The following is a 25,526-nucleotide window of genomic DNA, read 5'->3' as shown; positions in this document are numbered from 1 at the left end:
ATCCATTCGTCTATTGAAGGGCATCTAGGTTGGTTCCACAGTTTTGCTATTGTGAATTGTGCTGCTATGAACATGGATGTAGCAGTGTCCCTGTAGTATGCTCTTTTTAGGTCTTTAGGGAATATACCGAGAAGGGGAATAGCTGAGTCAAATGGTGGTTCCATTCCCAGCTTTCCAAGATATCACCATACTGCTTTCCAAATTGGCTGCACCAATTTGCAGTCCCACCAGCAATGTACAACCCATCAATATGATGTCTCTGGGTAAGGTACATCAAATATATGTTTATTCAGTGCAAAGTGTTTGTTTCCTTCAAGAAAATGTTTCATGATACATATAGGCCAGGAGCCAAAACCTGGAGACTTTCTCAGTTGAGAGAAGCCGGGAACTTTGTGTTTCATTGGAGAATTTCTGCCTAAATCTCAAAAGCAGGACCTCAATGACATGACAAGATAGTGAGTTTATTGGAGAATGTCCCCCATTCCTAAAATGATAGTATGGACCATATCCCGCTAGGCCAAGGGTAGTTTGGGCTTCTGCCTTCTATTTGATGCCATTTTTTCCCCCTCTGCTCCCCCCGCACCCCAGCTCACTCTTGAAAGGCCTTCTGTTCTGCCAGCCATAGTGACATCTGCTGGCGGACATGGGAAGTCACAAATCTGTGGGACTCAACCAAACCTTGTTAATGCTGCCATTTATCACAGGGGCAGGGGTGCGGGCTCTGGAGGGCTGGGCATCCTGTCATTTCTCCCACACCCTCTCAAGCAGCCAGTTCCCACCTTCCATTCGCAGAACTGAAAGTCAGGCAGATGCAAACCCCAATGCTAGCGTGGGCCCTGGAGAAGAAGCCACCACTCCAGGTGACAATAGACTTGACTGGATGCTTGGGGACTGAAGCAAGGCAGTTCTCACCCACCTCTGCTCCCTCCTCATTTCCAGCAGGCCTCTGCCTGCGGCTAGGAGAGGAGTGGAGCTCTGTCCCCCACCTGGCCCCACTGTCTCAGCGCTGCTTTAGGGGCAAACTTGCAACTAGGTGAGTCGAAAGGGGATTATTCCAACTCAGAGTTTCTTTTCTTCTGATCTAACACAGGAGATGTCCACTTTGTGTTTCTGAGAAGTTCATGGTGTCCTAAGAACTCCACTTCACTTTGGCTACTCAAAGTGGAGTCACTTGGTCAGCAGCACCAGCATCCCTGCTCAGAGCCTGTGAGAAACACTGCCACTCAGAGGTGCTGGAGTTTTGCACTGACAGAAAACACTTTGAAAGAAGCCCCGAGGCTATATCTGCACACACCCAAGTTCATGTGCTTGTACTCCACACTGGGTTCCTCACCTTGGCGCCCTTGGCCCATCAGGCCAGATCCTTCTTAGTCTGTAGAGGTCTTCCCCGTGCAGTGTAGACATTCAGCAGCACCCATGGCCTCTACCTGAGTTGTGCACCAGCACCCCTGACTTGTGATAACTCAAAAGGTCTCCAGGCATTGTCAAATGACCCGAGGGGAGGGGGAAAGTCACCTGTGTTGAGACCCATCAGCTTCAGGGTCACCTGGGACCTTGTTACAAACACACATTCTCAGACCCCACCCCAGACTGGCAAAACCAGGAACTCCAGTGGGGACCAGGAATTTGATTAAACTCGCTGCAAGACACAGGCACTCTGAGGTGGAAGAGGACTCGGGAAAGGCCCTGCAGTGAATCACTATTTGGTGACAGAAAGTCACAGGGGCCACAGCATGACCAAGGGGTTGCAGGCCGTGGGGGATAAAGAGCCCAAAGCTGGAGCCACCTGGGAGGGTTTGCAGCCAACACTTCCCCCTGTGCTATCTCCATGACCTTGGCCAAGTGACCTGATCTGTCAGTGCCTCAGTTGTCACCTATGGAAAATGGGGACAACCAAAGCACTGTTCCTCCTGCAACTATTGAGGGATGAGGAAGCTTTTATGATAAGGTGCTTAGAAGAGTGCTTGGCTCCAAGACCTTCAGACAAGTCAACTAACTGGTCTTGTCTTCACCACTGGCCTGTCTTGCCCCCGTCTGTTCCCCTACAAGCCAGCCAGGCATGTGCTTCATTCTCTGCCACATCCTCAGCAGGGAGCCCTAGCGTGGCCTGGACCAGGCTCTCAATGAACATCAGTGGAGAAAGGCATTGCAGTGCCCACGAGGACATGAGGACACCAGCAGAAGCCCTCTGTCTCAGGGGCTTGAACTTTGCTGTGGATCCTGTATGTTCTGCAAAGGGACCCCAGCTTCCTAGATCCAATTCTATTAGAAGGTGTCCTTGCAAATGTGGCAACTGGGCAAAATTAGACGGGACCTCAGGTAGATCTACAGGCATGCTGTAACCAACAGTCAATCAACACACGCTTAGAAAATCATGGAAAGACTAAAGGTGGGGGCCGGGTGCTTCACAGATGCTGTGTGTTTTCTTCCTCTACTTCTAGGATTCTCTCTACCCACCTCCTGAAGTCAGTCATACAACTATCCCCATTTCAGATATGGAATCCCTGAGGCCCCAAGAGGTTACAGAACATGCCCTAGGTCATTGTCCAGTAAGCAGTGAAAGTGTTCTTCTCATGCTGGTCTCTGATTCCAAACCCACACCTGCCTTTCTTCCCAGGGCACTTCCTGGTCTGCACACAGGAATTACATGCCTTAAGATTGGGAGGACAATCCTAATTTCAAACCTTCTACCTCACCTTATGCTGAAGGTCATCCTTAGTAGCAGAGCACGTGTCTTATTTGGTTTAAAAACTCCATCTCTGGTAGTAATGAGATCTCTCTGCCACAGCCCCGCCACACAGCTATTTGGGACCACAGGAGTGTGGAGAAAGAGGGACCACAGGAGTGTGGAGAAAGAGTGACCACAGGAGTGTGGAGAAAGAGGACACAATTCAGGAAAGTGAAATACGAAGAAGCAAGAGCTGAATATACTAGAACAGACAGGACCAGCAGAGAGAGCCCAGCTGCGAGGCCTAGAGAAGGGCTGGGGCGAGCCAGCGCATTCCACGGGTATTGATGAAGTTCTGCTGTGTGCCTGGCACTATGCTGAGAAGTAGACGCTGCACTGAGCACAGTCTCTGACCTTGCCCTGCTAAAGATCCCAGTCTGGGGATTCAAAGCTGGATGACATTGTCCAGCACTATGCCATTTCTTCACACCCCAGCTGACCTCCAGCCCCCAGCACCATGGCCCATTTGCCTACAGTGAAGGCTAGCAGCAGCTTCCCGTCATGGCTGGCAGGAGTGGGTGGAGAACCCCCAGCTCTCTCACCCTGTAGGAGGGCTTCTATTAGTAGCATGATCTACATGGACCCCCAGCACTCCTTATCAGGACTGTGCTTAGTCACTTAGTGACAACAACTGCCTGGTACACCCTGTCTTCCAGTTCCTAATCACTTCCTGTTCCCACCTGGAGTTTTCTAGCATAACCTCCCAAGAAAACTACTTGCTAACAAATCTGGATCACAGAGTCTCCACACTTTACCTCAGGGAAGCCAGAGCATGAAAGAAGGTTCTAGAAAGATATACAGTGATCCCAGTCTATCTGGCCATTTTATGCCTGAATTTATAGTACTCCTTGTCTGCTCTGACTGCCCTGATAGGTTTAGGAGAAAAGACAAGCCATATTCTGGCATGTAAAATGCATTCAGGCTGAGTCACTTTCACAGAACCTATCAAGTAGGGTAGAATCTCATGAAATTTTAAGTACAACAGAATGCCAAATGACTACTCATTCCAGTGAAGACATGCTGCAAATAAGACTTAGAAGACGTGCTGCAAACAAGACTTAGAAAATTGTCCTCAGAGAAGATTCTGTCATTCTGCATTTGTTTCTGAAAGTTGAAGCACACAGTTCTAATGAGCCCAGGAAGAGGTTGATACCCAGTTGAGTTGGCATATGATGTGCCAGAGCTCAGGACTTCAGGGCTGCTGTCAGGTGGTTCCCGGGCTCTTCTGGTCCTCACCGTCACTCAGTGTCTTTTTGTTGGTGATGTAGTTCAGCAATGGATTACTGGCCCAGAGACTTGTTCAGTATTGCTCAGCAGTAGCAAAACACTGTCACCAGTTGTAGGTAGCCAACTCCAGGTGAGAAACATGATAGATGTTAATGCTCAGGGCTCCACACCCCCAACCTTCTACTCAGCGAAAATGCTCTCTAAATGTACATCAGGATTAATTGTGTGGAAGAATTCTAAATCTAGCCAAACCACAGGAGCTCTCAAAAGCAGGCCAATAACATTTAGAGGATTCACTCTCCAAAGCAAGCTTGCCAATGCCTGAGTGCCCACACACTCTATTGGCGCCAACCTCACCTCCTTTTAGAATGCACACATCCACCAAGATACCACTGCCTGTGGTGGTTGAGCGGCCTTTCCAATGGACGAGGTGGATGTGAATGTAACACGTGAATGAATTAGCATTTACCAACAACTGGAAGAAACAAATTCACTCTCTATGATATGATGATGGAGCTGCTCTGTGATCTAGACCATCCACCTCTCCTGCATCCTCTCTCTTTTCTTCTGCCTGGATGGACCTCCAACTCAGCCCAGAAGGATGTGTCCTTTCTAGTCAGAAGCCCTGTCATGGCTTCCATTTCCAGGCCCTGATTCCTGGTTAACTGCAGCCAGAGCTCGCTTTCAAGGTAGTCTCTTCAGATCCCTTCCCTACCCTAACCACAGTGTGGGCTCTGGCCCCACCCTTACTCTCTACACCACCATTCCACATTATGGTCTTCCTGTCCCTCTCTGTGACCCAGGACTGCCCATGACCGACCCCACCCAACAACAAGCTGTTGAACCAGGTGCCATCAAAGGGAAGAAATGACCAGAGATGGCTAACTTGAAGATTTCACAGAATAGTTCATGAGACAAGGAATATCCTGAACCAGTGAAATGACATAAGAGGAAGTCAATGAATCCTAACCTCAAGGGAAAATCCTATGGTACATTGGCTCTCAAATTCAGCTGCACACTGGAGCCACCTGGGAGCTGTGCATAGTACTGACCGCTGGACCACCCACTGCCCCTGGGCTGATGGAATGGCTCTGGGCTAAGATGGGACACTGGAGTTTGTAAATTACCAGTTGAGTATAATATAAAGCAAACTTTGAGAACATTGCTTTTTCCCCCACATGAAGAACTGTGTGCATACAGATGCAGAAGTACACAAATCTGCAGCATAAGATTCCTTGAGGCCCATAGATTAAAAGCACTGCAGTGACCAGCATCCTGGCTAGGCACACCACCAGCCCCTGGAAGCCTCCTATTTCCACCTTCCAGGTGATCACAGCCCTGCCATCCAAGCATGGAGGAGTCCTCCCTGCTGAGAAATTTCAGTGTGCAGAATGGAGAGCCCCTCTCTCCTCGGAGTCCCTGCTTTGACAACAAGTGCACTGGAGAAGTTTAAATCAAGTGGGAGGCACATGGGCAGGCTTCCTGGATGAGGCCCTATTGAAAGGAGGATGGGATCTGAGGAATGGACCAGAGAGAGGAAAGATGGGAAGTACAGCAAGTACATTCAGAGCCGAGGTCAGGCCCAAAATACAATGTTGGCTGACAAGAGAGCCCTTGCACCAGGATCACCAATTTTAGAAGGCAATGAGGACTGCCTGAAAAGATCAATTCCACAAAATTCCATGGAAACCCACTCATCAGACCTTTCTGAAAACACTGAAAATGCAGGTTTCATGCAAGGAACTCTGGGTGACAGATGGCAAAGTTTGCCAAATGCAAACATGCCTACCAGCTCTGAGAAGCCATTCTCATTCACACTGCTTCAACCAGGGGAAATCCTCATGTGCTCACTGAGAACAAGTTAGCTTGTGCCACTTGAAGCTGCTTCAACAAACAGCTTCACTTCTGCACTTCTAAGCTGTTCTCCTCAAGAACTTTCAGAGCACAGTTCAGGCATGAAACATGAAGGGTGCCAGAAAGAGTTCTCTTGAATCTAGCATCACCTACTTGCAGGGAAAAAGAGGACCAGCTGAGAAGATCAGTTCTCCAAAGTCTCACTGACATCCATTTGTCACACTTGTTTACAACATTCACTTGAAGTGCAGGTGCCCACATGGGTGAACTGTTTTTGATCAGTGGCACAGAGGCTTCAATGTGAAAGCATGCCTGTCACCTGTAAGAAGCAGTTTTGATATCTTCTAGGTCACACAGAAAATAAATAGCATGTGCTCACTTACAACAAAGTTAATCAACAAAGCAAATTGAAACTGCTTGCAGCAAACAGCTTCCATTCTCCCATTCCCCAGCTATTTTTAGCAATCGCATCCAGAGTCCAATTCCAGCCCAATATAAAATGTGTGCTCCCAAGGAAGCCTGTATAATTGACATCACCCAACTTGGGGAGGCAAGGGGAATGCTGAGAAGATCAGTTCTTCAAAACTCCTACTTTTTCAGAAAACTCATTGAAAGGCAGGGCCCACTTGCAGCCATCAGTGGTTGACAGATGGCACAGAGGCTTCAATGTGAAACCGTGAATGCCAATCATTACAAGTGCTTCTGACACACTCTAGTTCAACCAGGGACAGCCCAAAGTGCTCAACGAGAACACGCTTTGTTCCTGCAAGTGGAAGCAGCTTGCATGAACTGCTTCAGTCAGGAAATTCCAAGCTCTTCTCAGCAAGCACATCCAGAGCACAGTTCTGGCCCAATAGAAAAAGGGTCCTAGCAAGAGGGTCCCACACCTACGATCACCTTCATAAGGTAGCTTCCCATCTTCTGTGTGGAAGTGGATTTCTCCTTGGCATTTATGCTGTGGAGGAGACCACTAGGAGCTCAGCCTCATGCAGGACCATCTGACCTGGACTTTTTGCAAGCCCTATGAAGCCCTCACACAAGCTCAAATGCTACAGGACTTTGCAGAATAGTCCATGAAACAGTAGACATTCATTCATTGTCTAGAGTCTACAGATTCCTAGATGCATGGCATTCATTATCATCAAATGCACAATTTGATCAAAAATCATATATATCTTTCCAATCTGAATCAAAAAAATCAGAAATATCCCCAAATCCAAAGAGTGGATCCCCATTGTGATGCTACCAGTGGAAAATTCCACAGCTGACCTCAAGGGATGGTTCACAGTCAAAACACAGCTCCATGAAAAATATTCCAGGACATGACCTTCTGGTTATGTGGAAAGTGGCATGTGAAGTACACATGCATGTCTTCTTCAGACATGGGATTCATTTGTAAGACACCTTATGCAACAGAAAATACTCCAAAATGGGAGAAATCAGAACCATGTCTCCAAAGTATTTCAGAAGAGACCAACTCCATCTGTGTATCTATCGCTCAGTCAGTGTGTGTGTTCTAGTGTGTGTGTGTGTGTGTGTGTGTGTGTGTTCTAGTGTGTGTGTGCTCTAGTGTGTGTTTGTGTGTGTGTGTGCTCTAGTGTGTGTTTGTGTGTCTTTGTTTGTGTTTGTACCATGATAGCCGATACTTCATTGCCTCCATTGGAAAACTGACTCAGATAATGCCATCTGCCAAACTCCTAAAAACCAAACTTCTTCCTGATACAAGGAAACATTCCTTCCTGTTGGTTTGGATGTGTCCTTTAGGAATCACTGCTACATTGAGTATACTCAAATCATCACAGTAGATCAGGTAACAAAAACATATATATTTTAAAATAATAATAATATATTAAAGGAAACAACAAATACAGGATAGAGTAACAACGGTGTTACTAAACAAGGTCAAGGACAATCGCAAACTATAGATTCAAACTTTGAAGCAAATAGTAATCAATGTAAATATACCTGGGCTGCCTCAGCCCCGCCCAGGCACACAGCAGCAGAATGGTTTTGCAAGCATCCTCAGGAGGGCTGCAGCCTTCTTTGTAGAACGAGGGGGAGGTTGAGGCTGGATCCAATCATCATTCTTTTGGGAGAGGCTCCTTTTCCTCAGCACAAAGTTGGATTCTGTGTGAGGGTTCTTTGCATAAAATACGTTGGCCTGCGCTGGAATCCTCAGCTCTGGGGAGAGAGGGGTGTACAAAATAAGGTGGCTCAGGAGGTGCTCCCTAGGACACCCCAACATCTGAGAGCCTGTGCCAGAAAAGGCCAGAGCCACACACCTGAGAGCTCTCCAATTCAGCACCAATACCAACAAGACAGCCTCCACAGTCCTCCCTGAGGAAGAACTAGGCAGAGCACTTCCACAGACCTAATGTCTGTTCCTACCAAAGGCTTTGGACTCCAGAACATCCCAGGTCCTCTTGCATCTGCCAAAGCACACCACTGGATTTACATCTGAAATCTCCCACAAAAGGCTCCTGTGCCGAAGATTCAGTCCCCACATGAGCCATCTTCATGGGTGGGTTTGGAGTGAAGCATTGGATGGTGAGTGCTCTGATGTCAACATGAAATTCTCATTCAAGATGAATACACTACTGGGAGGTGGGAGGGACTGGAAGAAAGGTTGAGCATGGGTGGAGGAAGACCTAAACAGGGTTGCACCCTGGGCAACAATACCTTGTTCCTCTTGGCTCCACTGAATCCTCATTCTCCAAGTAGAGGTCCTCCTTCTCCTCTCCATCTTTCTCTTTCTCCCTCTCTGCCAGCCTTGTTCCCTCTCTCCCACTCTATGCCTTTGTGGCAAGGGCTGAGGAGCTCTCCACTGCCACACACTAGAGCTTTATGGACAGCCTCAGTGCACAACCAAAGAGAAAGCTATGAAACCCAGAGAAAAGGCCTAGGATTCCTCCTCTGAGTTATTTTCCTCAAGTATGGCCACAGTGAGGACAGGCTACCCAGCACGGATACCACATTAGAGCCATGCTTCTGTGTTGGTGGAGCCCACCTCCATGTGGACCAGCCTCAGAGAATGGAGGCCACATTCCAAATGCTGCCCTACTGAGAACAATGGTTCCAAAGACCAGCAAAGGGAATGCTTCCCTCCAACATGGTGTATGGCCCAGTGGTGCCATGACCCCAAGTGGGGGAATACAACAGCCGCTTCTCCTTCCTCTGAACACCTGTTTCCTGTCGCCCTCCTCTAACCTAGAGCCTATCCTCCATCCCTTCTGGGTTAGATGTGGGGATCTCTGCTATGAATTTCTAATGCTACCAAGGCCCCAGACAGACTTCCTCTTCCATAGACTCTACTAACCAAACGGTAGGTTAAGATAGGAGAAAATTGATGCTAGAACTCATAGGGATGGTGGTCTTCAGCATACATAGGCTAGGATAATGGCTGCTGTGGTGTTTGGCTCACAAAAAACAACCAACCAACCAATGAAAAAGCGCTGGCATTATTATCAGATGAGCTCTGTGGCTGACGTGCTCAGGAAGCCCTCATCTGACTTTAGTTAGGGATCATAACATAGCTATTGTGATCACTCCTTGGCAAGTGGACTCAGGTGCAGAAGACCATGGAATTTATGCAAAGACAGATGATTCAAGCTGTCTCCCAGGCTGTGTTTTCTTCCCAATTTCATCCTGTTACTGCTTGCTAGAATCCTGGCAATGCTCTGCCCAGGCAGTGGTTTTCTGATCACACAGAAGCTTTCAATCCTACTGCTTCAATCCACAAAATGCCAGTTCCCTCTTTAGCCCATGCATTCCCATGTTCCTCTGAAACCACTCCTATCCCAGACCACAGAACCCTACTGCTCCTGGAAAGAGGCTTTCCTCCTCACTCCTCACTGATGTCAGCTTTAGATGCCTGCTAATGTCCAGGGGAGGCACCTGGTGGGGAGCCACAATATCCACTGGGGTATACCATTGGACCTCGAGACCTTCCACCAGCAGAAGTGCAGTTGGCTTTGTGCACAAACCCAACACACCCTGTTGGAGTGTTCTTGGGGGTCAGAGACTACTCTTTGGTGCTAAGAGTTGACCTGAATCCACATCCTGACCCTTGCTCTCTGTCATCTGATTGTCCCACTTACTCTGACGGTGAGAGATGATTTGGCCCAGCTCATAATCCTCCGGTTTCTCCTGAGTAAGCAAGTGCAGCTCGAGGGCCCTGCGGATGACGACAGGAGCCCGATCGTGGCAGGTCACCTGGAGCAGCATGGGAGACAGGCCTTCAGGAAATGGGCCTTGAAGTGACTACTCAAGGACAGTGGGCAGGGGCATTCTGGAGGCACCTCCACTCTAAATACAAGGGCAACATCCATGACCCTACTACCTGAGGCTGGCCTCCTGCTCATCGCATGGGCTCTTCCCATAGGCTACTAGCCCAATCCTTGTACATAGGACTTCCTGGACCTGCCATTGCTCTTTGTGGAGCTGCACTCCTCTCGAAGTGAAAGGACCCCACTACCTGCATACAGATGCAATCTCATCCCACAAGTTGTGAGGAATGGGATAATAGCCTCCAAGATCCCAGGTCTGCCCAAGGATGCAGGCGGCATTGGGAATGGCCTAGGCACAAAACCTACAGGCTTTGGTCTGAATTGCCAGGGCCAAAAACAGACCCAGGAACATGACCACACACAGGAGTGATGCAAGATAGCCACGAGAGCTCCTGGCCTCGAGAGGCTCAGTGCTGGCTGGGGTGTAGGAGGGCACTTCATCCAGCAAGGGTGGTCATTGGGTTACCTGGACATTTAGTGTGCTTGCTCCACATCCATATCGACTCTGCAGAGACCCTCTCAGCTCCTTGTTCAAGGAACATGCAGAACCTCACACTGCTGTCCTCCTCCATAGACATCAACATCCCATACAGGGGAACCTGCAACCTAGGTCCTGGCCTGTTCTCATCTGTCACCCATACCTGCCTCTGCCCTTCTGGACTGCATGCTGACCTGACACACAGACTCCCTCAGACATGGCGGTGGACAAGCTGCTGCTCTCCCTCATCTCAGCTCCAGCCCTTCACACTGACCTCTCCCTTCTTGATTCCCATCTATCCTCCTGATCATCCAGAAGCTCCAAATTCAAGAGGGCATGAGTAGTCCATGGTATTGGACCAGTGTCTGCTCCCCACCCAGGTGTAAGCACCAGGGGACACCCCTGCTCCCAGGCTTACCAGGACCTTCTTGGCCATCTTTGGACTTTGTGTTTCTAAGTGGACACGAATTAAGCAGGTGTCTCCCACCTGCTTGTGGGAAAGCGGCCTGGAGGACTTGCAGGTTGATTCTGAGAACTGTGGGGGATGGAACATCAGCAAACCCAGAAACAGAAAGCCACCCCAGCCTGTCAGTTGGCTCTGTGAGCTTCTAGCACATATGTCCAGGTGCTGAGGCTTCTTATTTCCCCAGGTGGGAGTGGAATGGCAGCACAAGTACAGCTTGAATAAGGTAGGTGTTTACCTCCTTTCCCTTGACCTCGAGGCGTTTCCTCACGATGAAATAATATTTTATTTGTGGATTCATGGACAGATACATAAGTGAGTAGTCAGGGACCTTGATTTCTGTAGAGCGAAGTGGAGAGAATTGTTAGGTGGCACTCAAGGATTATACCACAAAACACCCACAACCCCTGAGAGTCTCCGCCAGGGCGAGCCTGCACCAGAATTGAGAGCCCTCCTATCCAGCTACAGTGCCACCAAAGACTCCCTCAGTGATTCTTCCCTGGAGAAGATGATGTACAGGATTCTAAACCAAAAGAGCACCTGGCAATGGAAACAGCACCTTGGGCCCAGAACTTCTCAGTGCAGGTTGGATCTGCCAAAGGGACACTACTAGGCTCTGCATCAGGATTGGCAAAGGCTCCTGTGCTTAGGCCTTTCTCCCCAGGGCAGCCATGCTCACACATGGGCATTCAGGGAAGCGTTGGATGGTGGGCGAATTCATCCCCTTGCCCTGGATGAATCCACTCATGGATGAATACACGGAGGAAAGGTGGTATCCATCAGAGGAGTGTTGGGCATGGACATGGGAGGACTTCAGCAGGGTGGTGCCCTGGAGAACTCTACTAGGTTCGATCTCCTTCCCCTTGTTTCTCATCAGGAGCTGTCTTCTTGGTACTTGTATTCTGGTTCTTGTTCTACTTCTGGCTCTTCTTTCTGTCCTGCATCTTCTTGTAGTTCTTTCTGGGTCTTTTTCTTGTTCTTACATGATTCCTTCTTGTTCTTCTTCTTGTGTATCTCCCTCCACCCTTCCTTCTGTTCACCTCCTTCCTTTTGTTCTTCTTCCTCCTGATCTTTATCGTGTGATCCTTTACCCACTCAGGAGTGTCTCTCCTCCTCCTCCTCCTTCTCCTTCTTTCTCTGGCAATGGTGGGGCATCCTGAGGAGTTCAAATCTATCACACTCTTCTGCCCAGATGCAGCCTCTGTTCAGTAGTCCAAGATGAAATCAGTTCTCAATCAATGACCAGGAGTGAAACCAAGACCAAAGACAAGTGACTTCCTTTCTTTGTCATTGTTATACTCAGGAAAGACTTCCTAACAGACACTGTATTCTAGATAGGCTTCTACCTGTGGTAGTCAACATCTCATCTGGACCAGGATTGCTAAACTAGATTCCACCTCCATAAAGCTTCCCCAATGAAAACAAGGTTTCCAAAATCTAGGAGAGGGCCAGCATCACTGCTACCCTCCTGACATAAGGCATAGATGCCATCACACCTAGTGGGTTCCAGGCCCCCCGTAGTCCTCCCTTTTGACGTCTGTTACACACAAACCTCCCCTGGTCTGGAGCCTGCTCTCAACTGATGCTTGGGTTGAAAGTCTGTTTCTGAAATCACCTTTGTAGATTCTCGGTTTGGTAATTCCTTTTGACTGGCTTCTTTTTTTACTAGGGATAAAACCAGAGGCACTTAAGCACTGAGACCATTCCCAGGCCTTTTTATTTGGGTACAGGGTCTCCCTAAGTTTCTGAGGCTGTTTGGAAATCCCCATCCTCCTGCACTGCCTCCCAAGTCCCTGAGATTCGCAGACACTGCCCCTTGCCCAGCTCCTTGCACCTCAGTCTTCCTCATGTGTGAGACAGAGCCAACCCAAATGAGGCGGTGTGTGAAAATGGGAAAACTCACTTACGTGCCTGACGACAAATGGTGGGTTCTACTGTGGACAGGCTGGGATGGTGGAGGCTAGGAGTGTCGGGCTCACAAGAAAGGAAAGAGCACTGGCATTGTGGACAGCTCAGCATTGTGGCCTACGTTCTTCAGAGCCCTTCTTTGTTGCTGGAAGGAATGATAACCTGGCCATTCTGATATCTTCAGGAGATGGGCACCCAGGCACAGAGGACTTGGAATTGTTCCCAAAAGAACCCAACAGGCTGTCCCCTGGCCTTGACTTCCTCTTCACTGAGTCCTGTTCCCAGTTGCTGCAATCCTGACATTCTTGAGTAGGCAGGACTTCTCATATCCTGGCCATGGATTGGGACCTGTGCTCCATAGCAATGCTGATCCATCAGGACCCATGCTCTCCTTCTCTTCATTTGAAGGCATCCTTATCAATGAGCCATAAACCAAACTGATGATGGATTGAGCCTCTCTCTGCCTTGCCCTCATCGATATTAGCTTTGCATTGCCAGACCAGGTCCAGGGGAGAACACGTTTAGGGAGGTCCAGCAGCCCCCTGGGGCCTCATTGAACACCTCCACATTGGACACGCCCATCACTGCACTTCGTTTCCTGCACCAGGACCACCACACTCTGGCTATTTTAGGGCCAAAGCCCACTTTCTCTTGGCTGTGAGTTATCCTGAGCCCACTGTGGATCATGTCTCCCCTCTGTCTGATTGTCCTACTTACTCTCATTCTCAGAAATCATTCTCAGCAGCTCAAAGTTGTCCACATCCTCATGCTGCAACAAATTTTGGTCCAAGGCCCTTCGGATGAGGCTTGTCACCGTCTCCTGACAGGTCACCTGGATCAGGGTGGGACAAATGTCATCAGAGAATGGCTTTTAGAGGAGCTACCCAGAAGACTGTGGTCATTCAGGAGAAATCTTAGCTACATATACAAGGGCACAATCTTGTTATCCTGCTACCTGAGTGTGGCCTCCATATACCCCCTGGTTTCTTGCAACGTGCTACTGGAACAATCCTGGTACAAATATCTGCCTGTACCTGCCATCTCCCCTCCCCCTGGGGAGCCACATTCCACTCAGGTCAAAGGACCAAACTGCCTATGCACAGACACACTCTCATCTCACTGAGATGACAGCAATGGGCCAGGGATCTGTGCACCAAGTGTGCTCTGGGATGCAGGCTGCCTTTGTGGGTGGAAGAGGCAGATGCACTGAAAATTTTGGTCCTGACTGCCACTACACAAAACAGACTCAGATACAAGAGTGTGCACTTGAGTGCTTCATGATAGCTTTGTGAGGCCCTGGCCTCTGGAAGCTCGGTGCAGGTCTGGTTGTAATGATGTACTTGACTCAGCACTAGCAGTCACTGAACATGTCTCCTCTGCAGCTGGACACCTGCAGCATTAGCGTGTCTACTACACATCCATAGAAATTCTGCCAAGAACCCCTTTAGCTCCCTGTTCACATACATGCAAAGGCTGACATTCCAAAGCTTTGGCATGACCTCCCAGGTGATCCTGAACCCAAATTCCTACACCTAGTCATGCTAAGGAGGTTCTCTTCCCTGCCTCCAGGAACACATCCCCTCCTACACACGTGACAAGTCACTGCCACCTCCTCTGCTCCAACCTCACTCATTGAGAATACCAAGTTGTAGGCATTGCAGCCTGCATCCTGGACATATCTCTGACTTCATCTGTCCACAGCACTTCCGTCTGCACTTCTGGCCTGCAAAACCCACAGTACACAGGCCCAGTCACCACTGCAGCTGGGCATGCTGATGCTCTTCCTCCTCAGGTCAAGCCCTTAAGACCGACCTCTCTCTTTTTAATTTCCCACCACAGCCCCGGGGTTGGCTGTGTCTCCTGCCTTCCACTGTGTGGACACCCAGGAGGCAGCCCTGCTGTCAGGCTTACCAGGATGCGCTTTGTCTCCCTCAGGCTCTGTCCCTCTAGGAGGACGTGAACAAAGCGGCTGTCTTCCACCTGCTCGCTGGAGTGAAGCAGTGAGGAGCTGCTACTGGTGACTTTTGTCATGCCCCACTCATTGCTTTGGGTGGCCTGGGGCGATGGTCCTGCAGCCACCGCAGAGCTGCTGCTCACAGCTGCTGGGATCCTGGATGCCACTGCCACAGAAGGCTCCAAGAACTGTGGGGGATGACAACATCAGCAAAGCCCAGCACCTGCACCCCACCCAGCCTGCCAGTTGGCTCTGTGGGCGTTCTACAACATCCATCCAGAACCTGAGGTTCTTGTCCCCTTGGAGGATGGCTCCCCTGGAGGTGGTCACCAGAGTCTCGTGATGGATACTCCACACCCAGGAAGATTCTGCAGAGAGAGCCGCTGAATCTCTATTCACATACATGCAAACTAGGACACTAATGGGCCCCTCCAAGGCCCCCAGTTCTCTGTGACCCACACCTACCCACCCTAATCACTTTACAATGGCTCCCTTCCCTTCAACCAGCAACATATCCCCTCCCACACACAAGAAAATGACTGCCAACTCCTCTGCTTCAACCTCCACAGTTCAATATACTCCTCCTCAATACCAGGGTCAGTAGAGGACAGACTGTACCCTCGATATTTCTCTGACTTCCTCTGAACCCAGCACTCACTCCTGCACTTCTGACCTGCACACCCCAAAACACACAGGCCCACTCGCACCCAGTCCTGGCATGCTGCTGCTCTCCCGCCTCTCTCTTCCTCACTCTCTGCTCTCCTTCCTGACCTTCCAGAAGCTCCAGTTCAAGAAGACAGGCCTAGTCTAAGGTGTTTGCTGTGGACTCGGTCTTCCCCAGTGTGAGCTCCCAGGAGACTCCCCTGCTGGAAGACTCACCAGGATGCTCTGATACTGTGTTGTGTTTTCATTCTCCAGGTAGACGCGAATGACGCATCTGCCTCTCACCCGCCTGTTGTACTGGGGCCATGGGGAGCACCAAGTGGAGACCCCTGATGTCCTGGACTCCAGCTCTGCCCCTTCCCTGGGGGAAGGCTCTGGCTCTGGGGTTGGCTTAGGAGCCGTGACAGGAACTGAGCTTGTAGCTAGAGGAGAAAAGATGCCAACATGACTGCCTTGCCCTGACCTTCGCACAGACAGACAATACCCCTGCTGCCAGGAAGAACTCAGGCCCTTAGCCCACACAGGACCTCTTTGCAGACTGGGGTCACTTCCTGAGTGGACAAAGGCTTATTATTTCCAGCCGAACACCAGGCATACAGACTCGCTGCAGTGTGACAGCAGTCGGACCTTTCCTCATATACCCTTAGGTACTCACCACAGTCCGCCTGGCTCTCAGGCTCTGCCTGGCTTGATATGCCACCTTCAATTGGGGCCAGGAGGTGGTGTGCTTGGTGCTCCAGGAAGAGATACATATACGGCAGCAGCTGCTGCAGACTCAGAGAGCCTGGAGGCTGATGGGAATCCTCGGTGAAGAAGTTCACCCAGGTCCCCAGGAAAGAAGATGAGGCACTGTGGGGAGGCAGGTGTGGAGTCAGCAAAACCCTGGCCTTGCCTTCGCCATGGCCTCCAGAGAAAACCTCTGACCCTACCCTCCTGAACCGTCCCTGGCTCTGAACACACCAGTGCACCCCAGACAAGTCACAGTGGCTGTACAGGCAGGGACAGGACAGGTCGCTAGGCAAAGAACCTTCAACGAAGGAGCCTTAGATCCATGGTATGACCAGCTCTTCCCTCCTCTGGGCAGGCCTGACACTCTTCTTCCTCTTGGCTACGTGCTCTCCAACCTGGAATGCACCTTCCAGGAGTGTCTGTCCTCCTACCCACTCTTCTCAGGGCTCAAGAGACACCTCCTCCCCTGGCGTAAGCTGCAATGCTACCTCATTCTCTGTGAGCTCTCACTGAGTCCCCCTGAGTAGCGGTGGACCTCTCTTTTCCCATGAGTGCAGACCACATCTCTGTGGCCCTGGGGGAGGACAGGGAGGTGTGGTGTGGGGGATCCATTGTCCCAGGGGCTCTCCCAGAGGACCATGACTACCTACAACTCCCCACCTTACCCCTCCTACTGTTGAAGCCCCTACCTTACACTGCACGCAGAAAACTGAATTGGGGAGAGCAGTCTTTCCTCAGCCTTCCAAAGTCAAATCACCTTGCAGGTCCCTATTCTGGAAACAGAAGCCCACCCTCTTGACCCCAAGCCCATTCCATGTTGAAGTTGGTCCAGGGTCCACCATAGTCACTGAAGAGGACAACGTGCAGTTATGCCCCATGGAGTCAGGGATGCAGTCACATGTAGGATATGTACTCATGGCACCTGCGGTTTTAGGCTGACCCCCATGAAAAGGGACACAATGGTAGTCATTTGCACCCCATTTTTCACTGAATTATGAAACGTGACTGGAAACGTGTCTTCACACAGTGGGTGCTTTCTCCGTGTTCATCAGTGAATAAGCCCAAACTGCTGATTCCCACATATCTCTGGGTGTGGGAGCTGCCATGTCCAAAGCCCCTGTCCAGCTATGTCCCAGCTAGGACGGTCTGTCCCACTATGGAAACTAACATGTCTTTATTAACCCAAAAGTGCTTTTCCCAAGGCCTGAGTTTTGAGACTCCTCTGGCACAAATCTACTTTCTTCACAAAGCCAACATCACACCAGAAAGACCACCTGGCCTCGCTGAGTCCACCTGGGAATGAGCTCAGTGCACACCATTGAGCTGTGGTGCCCAGTGTGTGGGGACTCACCACGGACCTCTGTGGATCAGCTGGACTCAGGATGGTTTCTCTGCCTGAGAGGGGAAGTTCACTCCCCTTGCAAGGCTGTGGCAGGCACCTCCAGGACTTGTCCCATTTGGGGCTGACATTCCACTATGAGTGTGGTCCTCTATCTCATTAGGTATCACAAACCCTTGGGTCCCTGAGAGGTACATGGCAGCCCCAAGACCCAGGCATGAGGGGGCTACACACTTGGGCTTGGTGGTCTGGTGCTTACCTTGGGAACAAGAGATCCAGCACCTGCTGGGTGGGGATGGAATCCCAGGAGATTAACCCCATGTTGCTGCTGAAATGTAGGTTCCTCCCACAAATGACAGGCAGGAGCTCATTCCTATGCTGGTCCTGCCTGTAAGGTTCAAGGCTCTGTACCCTGAAGGGCTCCTCCGTGTTCTGATCATTTTCACCCTGGGTTGGGACCAAGAATGGTGGGTTCAAAATGGAAATGGTGACAAACAGAAAAATGACTTGTGCCAATACACTAGAGTCAAAGCACAATGGGACAGTTCCCATCAGTACACACACACACACACACACACACACACACACACACACACACAGAGTCAGAATAGGAGTCCTGGGCCATTCATCAGGGATCAGACTAGAGGGCCTGCTGGGCTCACCTGCCCTGTGCTACTCACTGTTACTCTTGAGCTCCTCTGCGACAATCGCCAGAGGCTCTGGCGTCTAAGATGAAGCCTCACCCAGTGCATCCACAAAAGGGCTATTTGGCCCCCCTGAGATTCCTGGGAGCCTGAGGCTCGGCATTGTTTGCAAGGACAGGAGAACATCCTTCTCCCTCCAGTTTCTCCAACCAAATGAGCTCGGATGGCTTGGTCAGTGAAGTGGGTGCCTGGATACCAGGGTTCCATGTTCTGTTTGATCCATTGTCAAGGCAATGATGTCATTTCCTGTGCCCATACCTGAGCCTCTTTTCACATAAGACCACTTTCAAAAGCCCTATGGGCTGCTGATTTCTCCTCCATGCCTACCCATCTCAGGTGCGCAGGTGTTCACCAACAACTACCCAAACATCCCCACCAAAATCTGCCCTGCTTGGTGCCACTAGAGTTCCAGCTTGGAGCCTTCAAAAATGCATTCACAACCAGTCCTTCCCTCTCAGCAGCTTTTGGACCCTGGTCCCATCATTGTGCAACTCATGGTGTGCCCAGTCTTTTCTGGAAAGTAGGGTAGCATCTAATCTCTAGGGTTTATTGTGTCTATTGGCCCATAACACCCTCTATTCTCTCTGAAACCAGAGATGGGACTCCCAGGTGGCTAAAGCACAAATGTAGAGATGGGACAATCACAAGAAGGGGAGAGACAAAGAATGCACCCTAACTCAATCATGCCTGTGTCCCACACAGGGACGTGGCCAATGTCCGTCCCATCGTGGCTGCAGTTCCCTCTCTACACCATGGCAAGTTGGAGGGGACTGAGATGCAGAGGCTGCTCCCCTCTGCCATACAACTTCCCAAGGCTTCTCCTAAGATTTCAAAAGGGCCAAGTGTGTCTAGTGTTGGGGTCTCACAGAGACTCCGAGGTACCACAGCATCCTGCTGCCCAGAACCGGTTCACCCCTCACCTCAAGGGGGCTCAGCCTCTGGATTCATGGGAATTGAAGTGGATACAGGTGATGGGATATCACCTCCAAGACTGAGTTATGCCAAGTCCATGACCCCTGTCTGCATCCCTGTCTCCAGCACCACTCCCCTCCTCAGAGCAAACAAATCCATTTAGCAAGTGTGTCCTGTGATAAAGACATGACAGTCACCCATCCTCTCATTACAAAAACACTGAGGCTCAGCCAACATGGATCCTACCAGGAACACAGGCATAAACTCAGACTCTGATCCTCCCAGCTGAGACTCAGTGGAGCCTGGACTCCCAGCCTCCTGAGTCAAGGAAACAGAGGTGCCTAGCCGAGCCACCTTGGATGCAGCCGCACACAAACTGAACTCATCAATGCCCCTTGCTCTCAGTGGTGAGTAACAGGGGAGGCAGTGTTTCACAACCCTGGACATCAAGTGCAGTCTCTAAGCTTTGGGGTGTGCTCTGGCCTCTCTCTATCTGCCCAGGCCCTCCAACCCACACTGGCCTTGTACTCAACCTCCTCCTAGGGCCAAACTCAATCCTGCCTCTCAATTTCTGCTGCCTTCCCCAACACACTGCTCCCCAAATTGAGCAGGGCTGGCTCTCTGTTATCATGCTGGTGCCAGCAGCAATGCCACCCCACTGACATAATTCTGAGTCCCAACCTAGGCACTCCAGCTGTCTTTGCCACACCTGGCCTGTTTGGGCTCTGGCTCTTGCTCTTTTCTTTCATGTGCATGTGTTTTGAGGTTTTGAGTTTCTCCCACTGCAGAACTGCAGCTGTGGCAGGGTAGAGCTCATGAGGGTGACATGCTGAGACACATCCAATCCCATCAGGACTGTGAACTGGGGTGATGCTGGAACACAGTGATGAGTGAACACATGGGAGGTGGTTGGACCCACCTTGCCTCTGAGTGCCTTCCTTTCAGGTCAAGAATGTAGGGATGGGAGCCCCTGGTGTGGGATGCTTTGCACAAGGCGTGACCATGGGCTCTCTTTCCTGGCAAAAATGGCTCCAATTAGCATGGAGAGCACTGTCATTCCTGGTGGCTAACAACAGCCCTGGACCCCAGAAAGGAACCCACACTCAAGATTAACGTCTGAGTGTGCGTGTCCTCGAGGAAATGAGGTCTCCTGATCCCAGGTGCAAAGGGGTAAGTCCTCTAACTCCAGGGGCCATGAAGGGACATCTGAGTTTCCCTTGTCCTTCTTTCCCTCTGCTGAATCCAGGGTGTCCTCACACTAACCACAGTTAGGACCCTGGCCTCATTCCCCAATGAGGATCATTAGGCTCCATAAAGGACAGTCTCTAAGATGCTCAGTGGACCAACACCCTCTGCACAAACCATAACCCTATTCATCCAAAATGCAAGAGGATTTCTATTCAGGAAAACCAGGAAAGGGAGAGCCTTTCTCAAGGACACAAGGACATTAGTGAGTGAGGGAGTGATTAATGGATGGAGAACTATTTCCACCACCAACTTCCAGGAGCATATATGGCCCTTTGGAGAATTCTGCAGTGTGTTGGTGATTAAGGAGAACGTGTGAATCCAGGGGTCACTAGGTCCTCTCAGCCATAAGGAGGGAAACTGCCATAAAGGAACTAGGACAAGGGTGCGAGGAATGCTCACTGGTGGGAGATCAGAAGGAAGGAAAGTGTACTCATTAGAAAAGTGTCGCCTGAAAATTCTTAGCCAGCCAAAAGTCATGCAAACTTGTGTGGGAAAAGAGTCTTTGCACAGTGATGAAGCTAAGAGCTCACATGATGGAACACAGCCTCAACTGGGACCAAATCCAATATCTGATATTCTTGTAGGAAGAGGAGAGTCTGGACCAGATACCAGGGAGACTGGGGGATACCAGCTATGTGAGGTTGGAGCCAGGATGGGATGCCCATATGGGAACCACAGATCGTGGGCAGCAATAGGAGAGTGGGCAAGGGCTGGGAGAGTTGGGGGACAGTCCCCTAGGAACCTGTGAGGTGTTTTGGCAGTGGGACTGCCCAACACCTAGTGTGTTGAGCCCCTGGAGCTTGAGGGAAGGCCCTTCCTCTGTGGTTGGCCACCCAGTTGACAGAGTTTGGTTGTAGCAGGCCTAGGACCCAGCTGAAGGTCTGAGCATGTTGGCCATGCAGGGTGGATCTGGACCGCAGACACACTCTGATGACTGTAGGGTCTCAGCCCTGCATCAACACAAGCACCAAGTCAGGCCAGGTGGGGAAGGGCTAGGAACACACTCTGGGGGCTGGTGCCTATATTACTAGGAGCACTTCTGACCCCAATTCCCTGATCTGCTGCCAACACAAGCTACAGAGGAGGGTAGAGGGACACAGAGCATGGATCGTCCCCACTCAGTGGGCCCAGGCATGTACCATGGCCAGCAGCCTCGTGCCTTGCCCGGTGAGTCCTGAAGCGGCCCCCTCTTCCCAATCTGAGAGCTCTTCCCTTCCTCATGTGCCACTACCTTCCCACTGTCTCTGGAAATATCTACTTGGTGTGGTCCTCTGGCAGTTTATGATTTAAGTTAAAAAAAACAAAAAACAGGTCTTGGTGCTCAAAAATATTTGATTTGCCCATCCTCATCCCCCAACCCCAATATTTTCATTATTTACTCAACATATGAAATTTTACTAGCAAAAAGTTAATTTTGAATTATACAAAGTTGATTCAAATAACAGTGGTATACATAATCAATCACCGTACTTTCAATGTTTGTTCTCCTTTCCTGTTAGAAACTGCTCGGAAAAAAGAGAACAGAGTGGGCTGGGGATGTGGCTCGAGTGGTAACATGTTCGACTGGCATGCGCAAGTCAGTGGGTTCGATCCTCAGCACCACATGAAATAAAATAAAGATGTGTCCACTGAAAACTGAAAAAATAAAACAAACAAACAAACAAAGAGAACAGAGGACAGACTCATGGAAGTGCTTGAACTAACAAGAAGCTCCCACTCAAGCTCAGCATTCAGTCCTGGACAGGGTACGACCAGGCCACTTTGACATCTACTCCAAAGAGTCTACCAGACAGAATCCTCTGACTGATCCCTGACTGAGCCATAGGAACTGGCTAGAAAAGCCTTCACATCCTCAATACATTCTTCACTTCAGAATACTGGACAAGCATTGATATCCATCTCTCGTTACCTTGCTCCCCAGCCAACCATTCTTCAACAAATTCAAAGGAGCAACGCATGCAAGCACACAGAAAGGGATGTTCACTACACACATCCATGTGCGAAAAAGACAACTGGTATTTCTTGTTTGGGCTATTTCAAATGAAATCCCTTCTGCATGACCTCCACAAACCAAAAAAAAAAAAATTGTGAAATTCCCATGTAGAAGACAAGATACACTTGCCAAGGAGGCAGTGCCAAGAATTTTGACACTCCAAATGTGGAGTGTGTGTTTAGGAGGCAGTCACAGTTTCCATGAGAGAGTCCCATGAAATCAATTAGGAAGACCCATGCTCTAGCCCTACCATACAAGTGATGTGACCTTGAAAGAGTCACTTAGTCTTAGCAACCATCACCACTAACCACTAAGTCAATGAATAAAGGTCCTCAGGTGTCAAGCTACAAAATGTGGGATGAGCATGGATGAGGATGGGTGGGAGAATTCTCCCCCTCTAACACAATTAGGGAAGGCTGTGCCTGCCCTCAAGTGGCTGGGGGGCCTGGGGTCCTTCCACAGACGGGGATTCCAAACCTCACATCCCCTGACCCAGGCCAGAAGACCAGGTAGAGTCCAAGAATCCTGGGGTGGCCCAATGGCAATAAAGGTCAAAAGGAACTAGGGATCTGCCTGGACCCTCAATCCCCTACTCTGAGCAGGGCTGCATGAGGAGGCCAGAGGCCATCCACAGCAATCTGCCTTTATAGGAAAACAGGGACTCCAGGCTGCCTCTGGCTCACTGAATCAGGGTGGTGTTTTCATAAAGCAAGACCACTTCCTCACATTTGACCAGCAGCTCATGCGCTGACAGCACAATGACTGGCTTGACTCAGGCCCTGATGAATGAAATAGAAAATTCATAGCAAACCCATCTTTAGCTCTTCCACATCATCAGGGGCTCTGATTCAATTCCGTCCAGAAAGGTGTCTGAAATGATTTCTAAACATGCTGGGGACTCACCTCTGTGTGGAACTTTTCAGGAAAAAGGGGATCAAATCTCATGAAGCAACTCTTCTCTCTTCTAGCCCATGGGCAATGCAAGGAACCTGCATGATACCAGAGGTTCACTTCTCTCTTCTCATGTCTTCTGGAAAGGATTCATTAATGCTTCCTTCAAGGTGAAGCAGAAGCTTGCATTCCCAGCTGCACAGAAGTGTTTGAGGGCAGTGTCTCCCTTAAAACCCAAAAATAAAAAAACAGGTCATTAAACAGGCACATGGATTAGAGTACATGATCAATGATCCCTCCTCCCTGAAGCCTTCCACATGCCCATCTTCCACATTCACAGTGCAGTGCTTGGCCATTCTCAAGACCAGGAGACCATGATGCTCATCAGGAAGTCAATAAGGAACATGAACAGAGCAGCATGGATTGCAGAAGGTGGCACACCAAGGATCTGCAGCACACCTGCTAGAACACAAGAGCTTAACTTCAGTATTGACTTTCTGCCAACTGCCAAGTACAATAGCAGTGTCAACCCCAACATGCAGATATGCAAGTAGTAGGTGACACCCCGCATCCATTCACAGAAGTGGGCAACATCTGCATCGGAACAAGGAAGTATCTTATCCTTACTCATAAAAATCATCAGAAACAAAATAAAATGGATGCAAGACTTCTCATTTCACTATTATGTAGCTGTTGGAATTCTCTATTAAATAATACCTCCTCCAAAATAAAAAGTATCTCAGATATGTGTCAACTATTCAATGGATGACATTTTAAAACTATGGCCTTTACTTAATATTTATGTATGCTATATTCCTGCCTAAGGCTCTTTGGGAAAGGAGCACATAGAATTGGATCTTTGAAAATCTCACATTTGCTGATAAATATTACTGCTGATCTCAGGCATGGCGAAGTGAAAAGTGGGACTTTGGATATTCAAAGAACGCAATGTTGTGGGATTCATGTCCCTGATCTATACATAGCAATGGTTTCTATGAAATCCAGTGAGGGAGCAGGAGTAACAAAGCTGATTGCACAGATGATTCAGGGAATACTGACAGATAGGCCAAATGAAAAATATGTTCCAGCTAACCATTGGTGTTTGGGCTTCTGATCCCAGTCCTGTTTTTAAAAAAGGTGCAGACAGGCAGTGTTCATTAAAAAATGTCTACCATGTAAAAGTGGGTAATTGAAATGGCATCTAGTTACACATCTGATAGAATGGTCTGGCAACATATGAATTTAATTCTGACAACAACAACAACAAAAAAAATAGGAAATGAGACATAAAGATACAACCTTGTCTTCACCAGGATGCCTAAAAATAGGTTTTATTTGGCTCATACAAATATCTTTCAATAGAATTTCTGATTTATGAATGAATCCATTCAACTTGATATTGCACAGATCACAAGGTTTTCTTTACAGAATATTCTCTTCTTCTTCTTAAAGCCTCACATAGAAAATGTCTCACAGGACATAGGAGGGGAATGACCCAAAGGATGAGAGAATGGCTGGAACCGTTCTCAAATGTGCCCATGTATCCTAAAGTTTGAAGGCACCTAATTGTTGTCTAAAACAATTATGAACCTATTTGATCCATTATTAATAAATATCACTACTTTACCACTTGAACCAAATCACAGAAAATTGGAAACAGATGATCATTTGCTTTGATACCTTTAGTTCTGTTTCATTACTCAGAGTCGATCAACTCTATACTTCAAGTGACACAGATTTATTACAGAATGCCTAAGATTCTGAGGATCTATTTTAGCTCAGCCCATGGTATTGCTTCATTATTTTATTATTTTGTAAGTAATAAAATATAACTTCATGTTGGATGATATATTCAAGCCATGAATATATCATCCAACATTGTTCTTCCCAAAATATTAGCCCAATTTCTGCGCATCCTCACTAACTGTTTAGGAATTTTCCTAATTGTTTGAAGGTTCTAGAGGACCTGTTAGACTCGTAATGGACAAACAGTCCAACATACTCCAGGGTATGTAAGGGGGCCATAAGAAGAAAATAAGGTCAGCCTACAGCAATGGGCAGCTGCCTGCCCTAGGCTTGGAGGAACCCTGGCCATGGCTGCTGGTAGCAGGCCTTCCCTGGCCCCCCGGGGGCTCAGCCCCCAGTTCTT

General features: G+C 49.2%; 1 protein-coding gene across 1 annotated transcript in view; it reads right to left on the bottom strand.

Moving 5' to 3' along the window:
• Window positions 1-7,615: 7,615 nt before the first annotated feature.
• LOC144369303 (uncharacterized) overlaps window positions 7,616-25,526 on the bottom strand; it is a 46,333-nt gene continuing 28,422 nt past the window's right edge. Inside the window, exons 5-14 of the mRNA XM_078028815.1 lie at window positions 23,390-23,603; window positions 17,889-18,076; window positions 16,217-16,410; window positions 15,778-15,983; window positions 14,856-15,086; window positions 13,662-13,776; window positions 11,275-11,375; window positions 10,992-11,108; window positions 9,907-10,021; window positions 7,616-7,990 (exon numbers count right to left, since the gene is read on the bottom strand). Coding sequence (XP_077884941.1) covers window positions 7,785-7,990; window positions 9,907-10,021; window positions 10,992-11,108; window positions 11,275-11,375; window positions 13,662-13,776; window positions 14,856-15,086; window positions 15,778-15,983; window positions 16,217-16,410; window positions 17,889-18,076; window positions 23,390-23,431 — 1,515 coding nt within the window. The 5' untranslated portion in view covers window positions 23,432-23,603 and the 3' untranslated portion in view covers window positions 7,616-7,784. The remainder of the gene's footprint in view (window positions 7,991-9,906; window positions 10,022-10,991; window positions 11,109-11,274; window positions 11,376-13,661; window positions 13,777-14,855; window positions 15,087-15,777; window positions 15,984-16,216; window positions 16,411-17,888; window positions 18,077-23,389; window positions 23,604-25,526) is intronic.

Source organism: Ictidomys tridecemlineatus, chromosome 12 (assembly GCF_052094955.1).
Source record: "Ictidomys tridecemlineatus isolate mIctTri1 chromosome 12, mIctTri1.hap1, whole genome shotgun sequence".
Lineage (NCBI taxonomy): Eukaryota > Metazoa > Chordata > Mammalia > Rodentia > Sciuridae > Ictidomys > Ictidomys tridecemlineatus.
The sequence above is the reverse complement of the archived record's forward strand: the minus strand, read 5'-3'. Positions and strand labels throughout refer to the sequence as shown.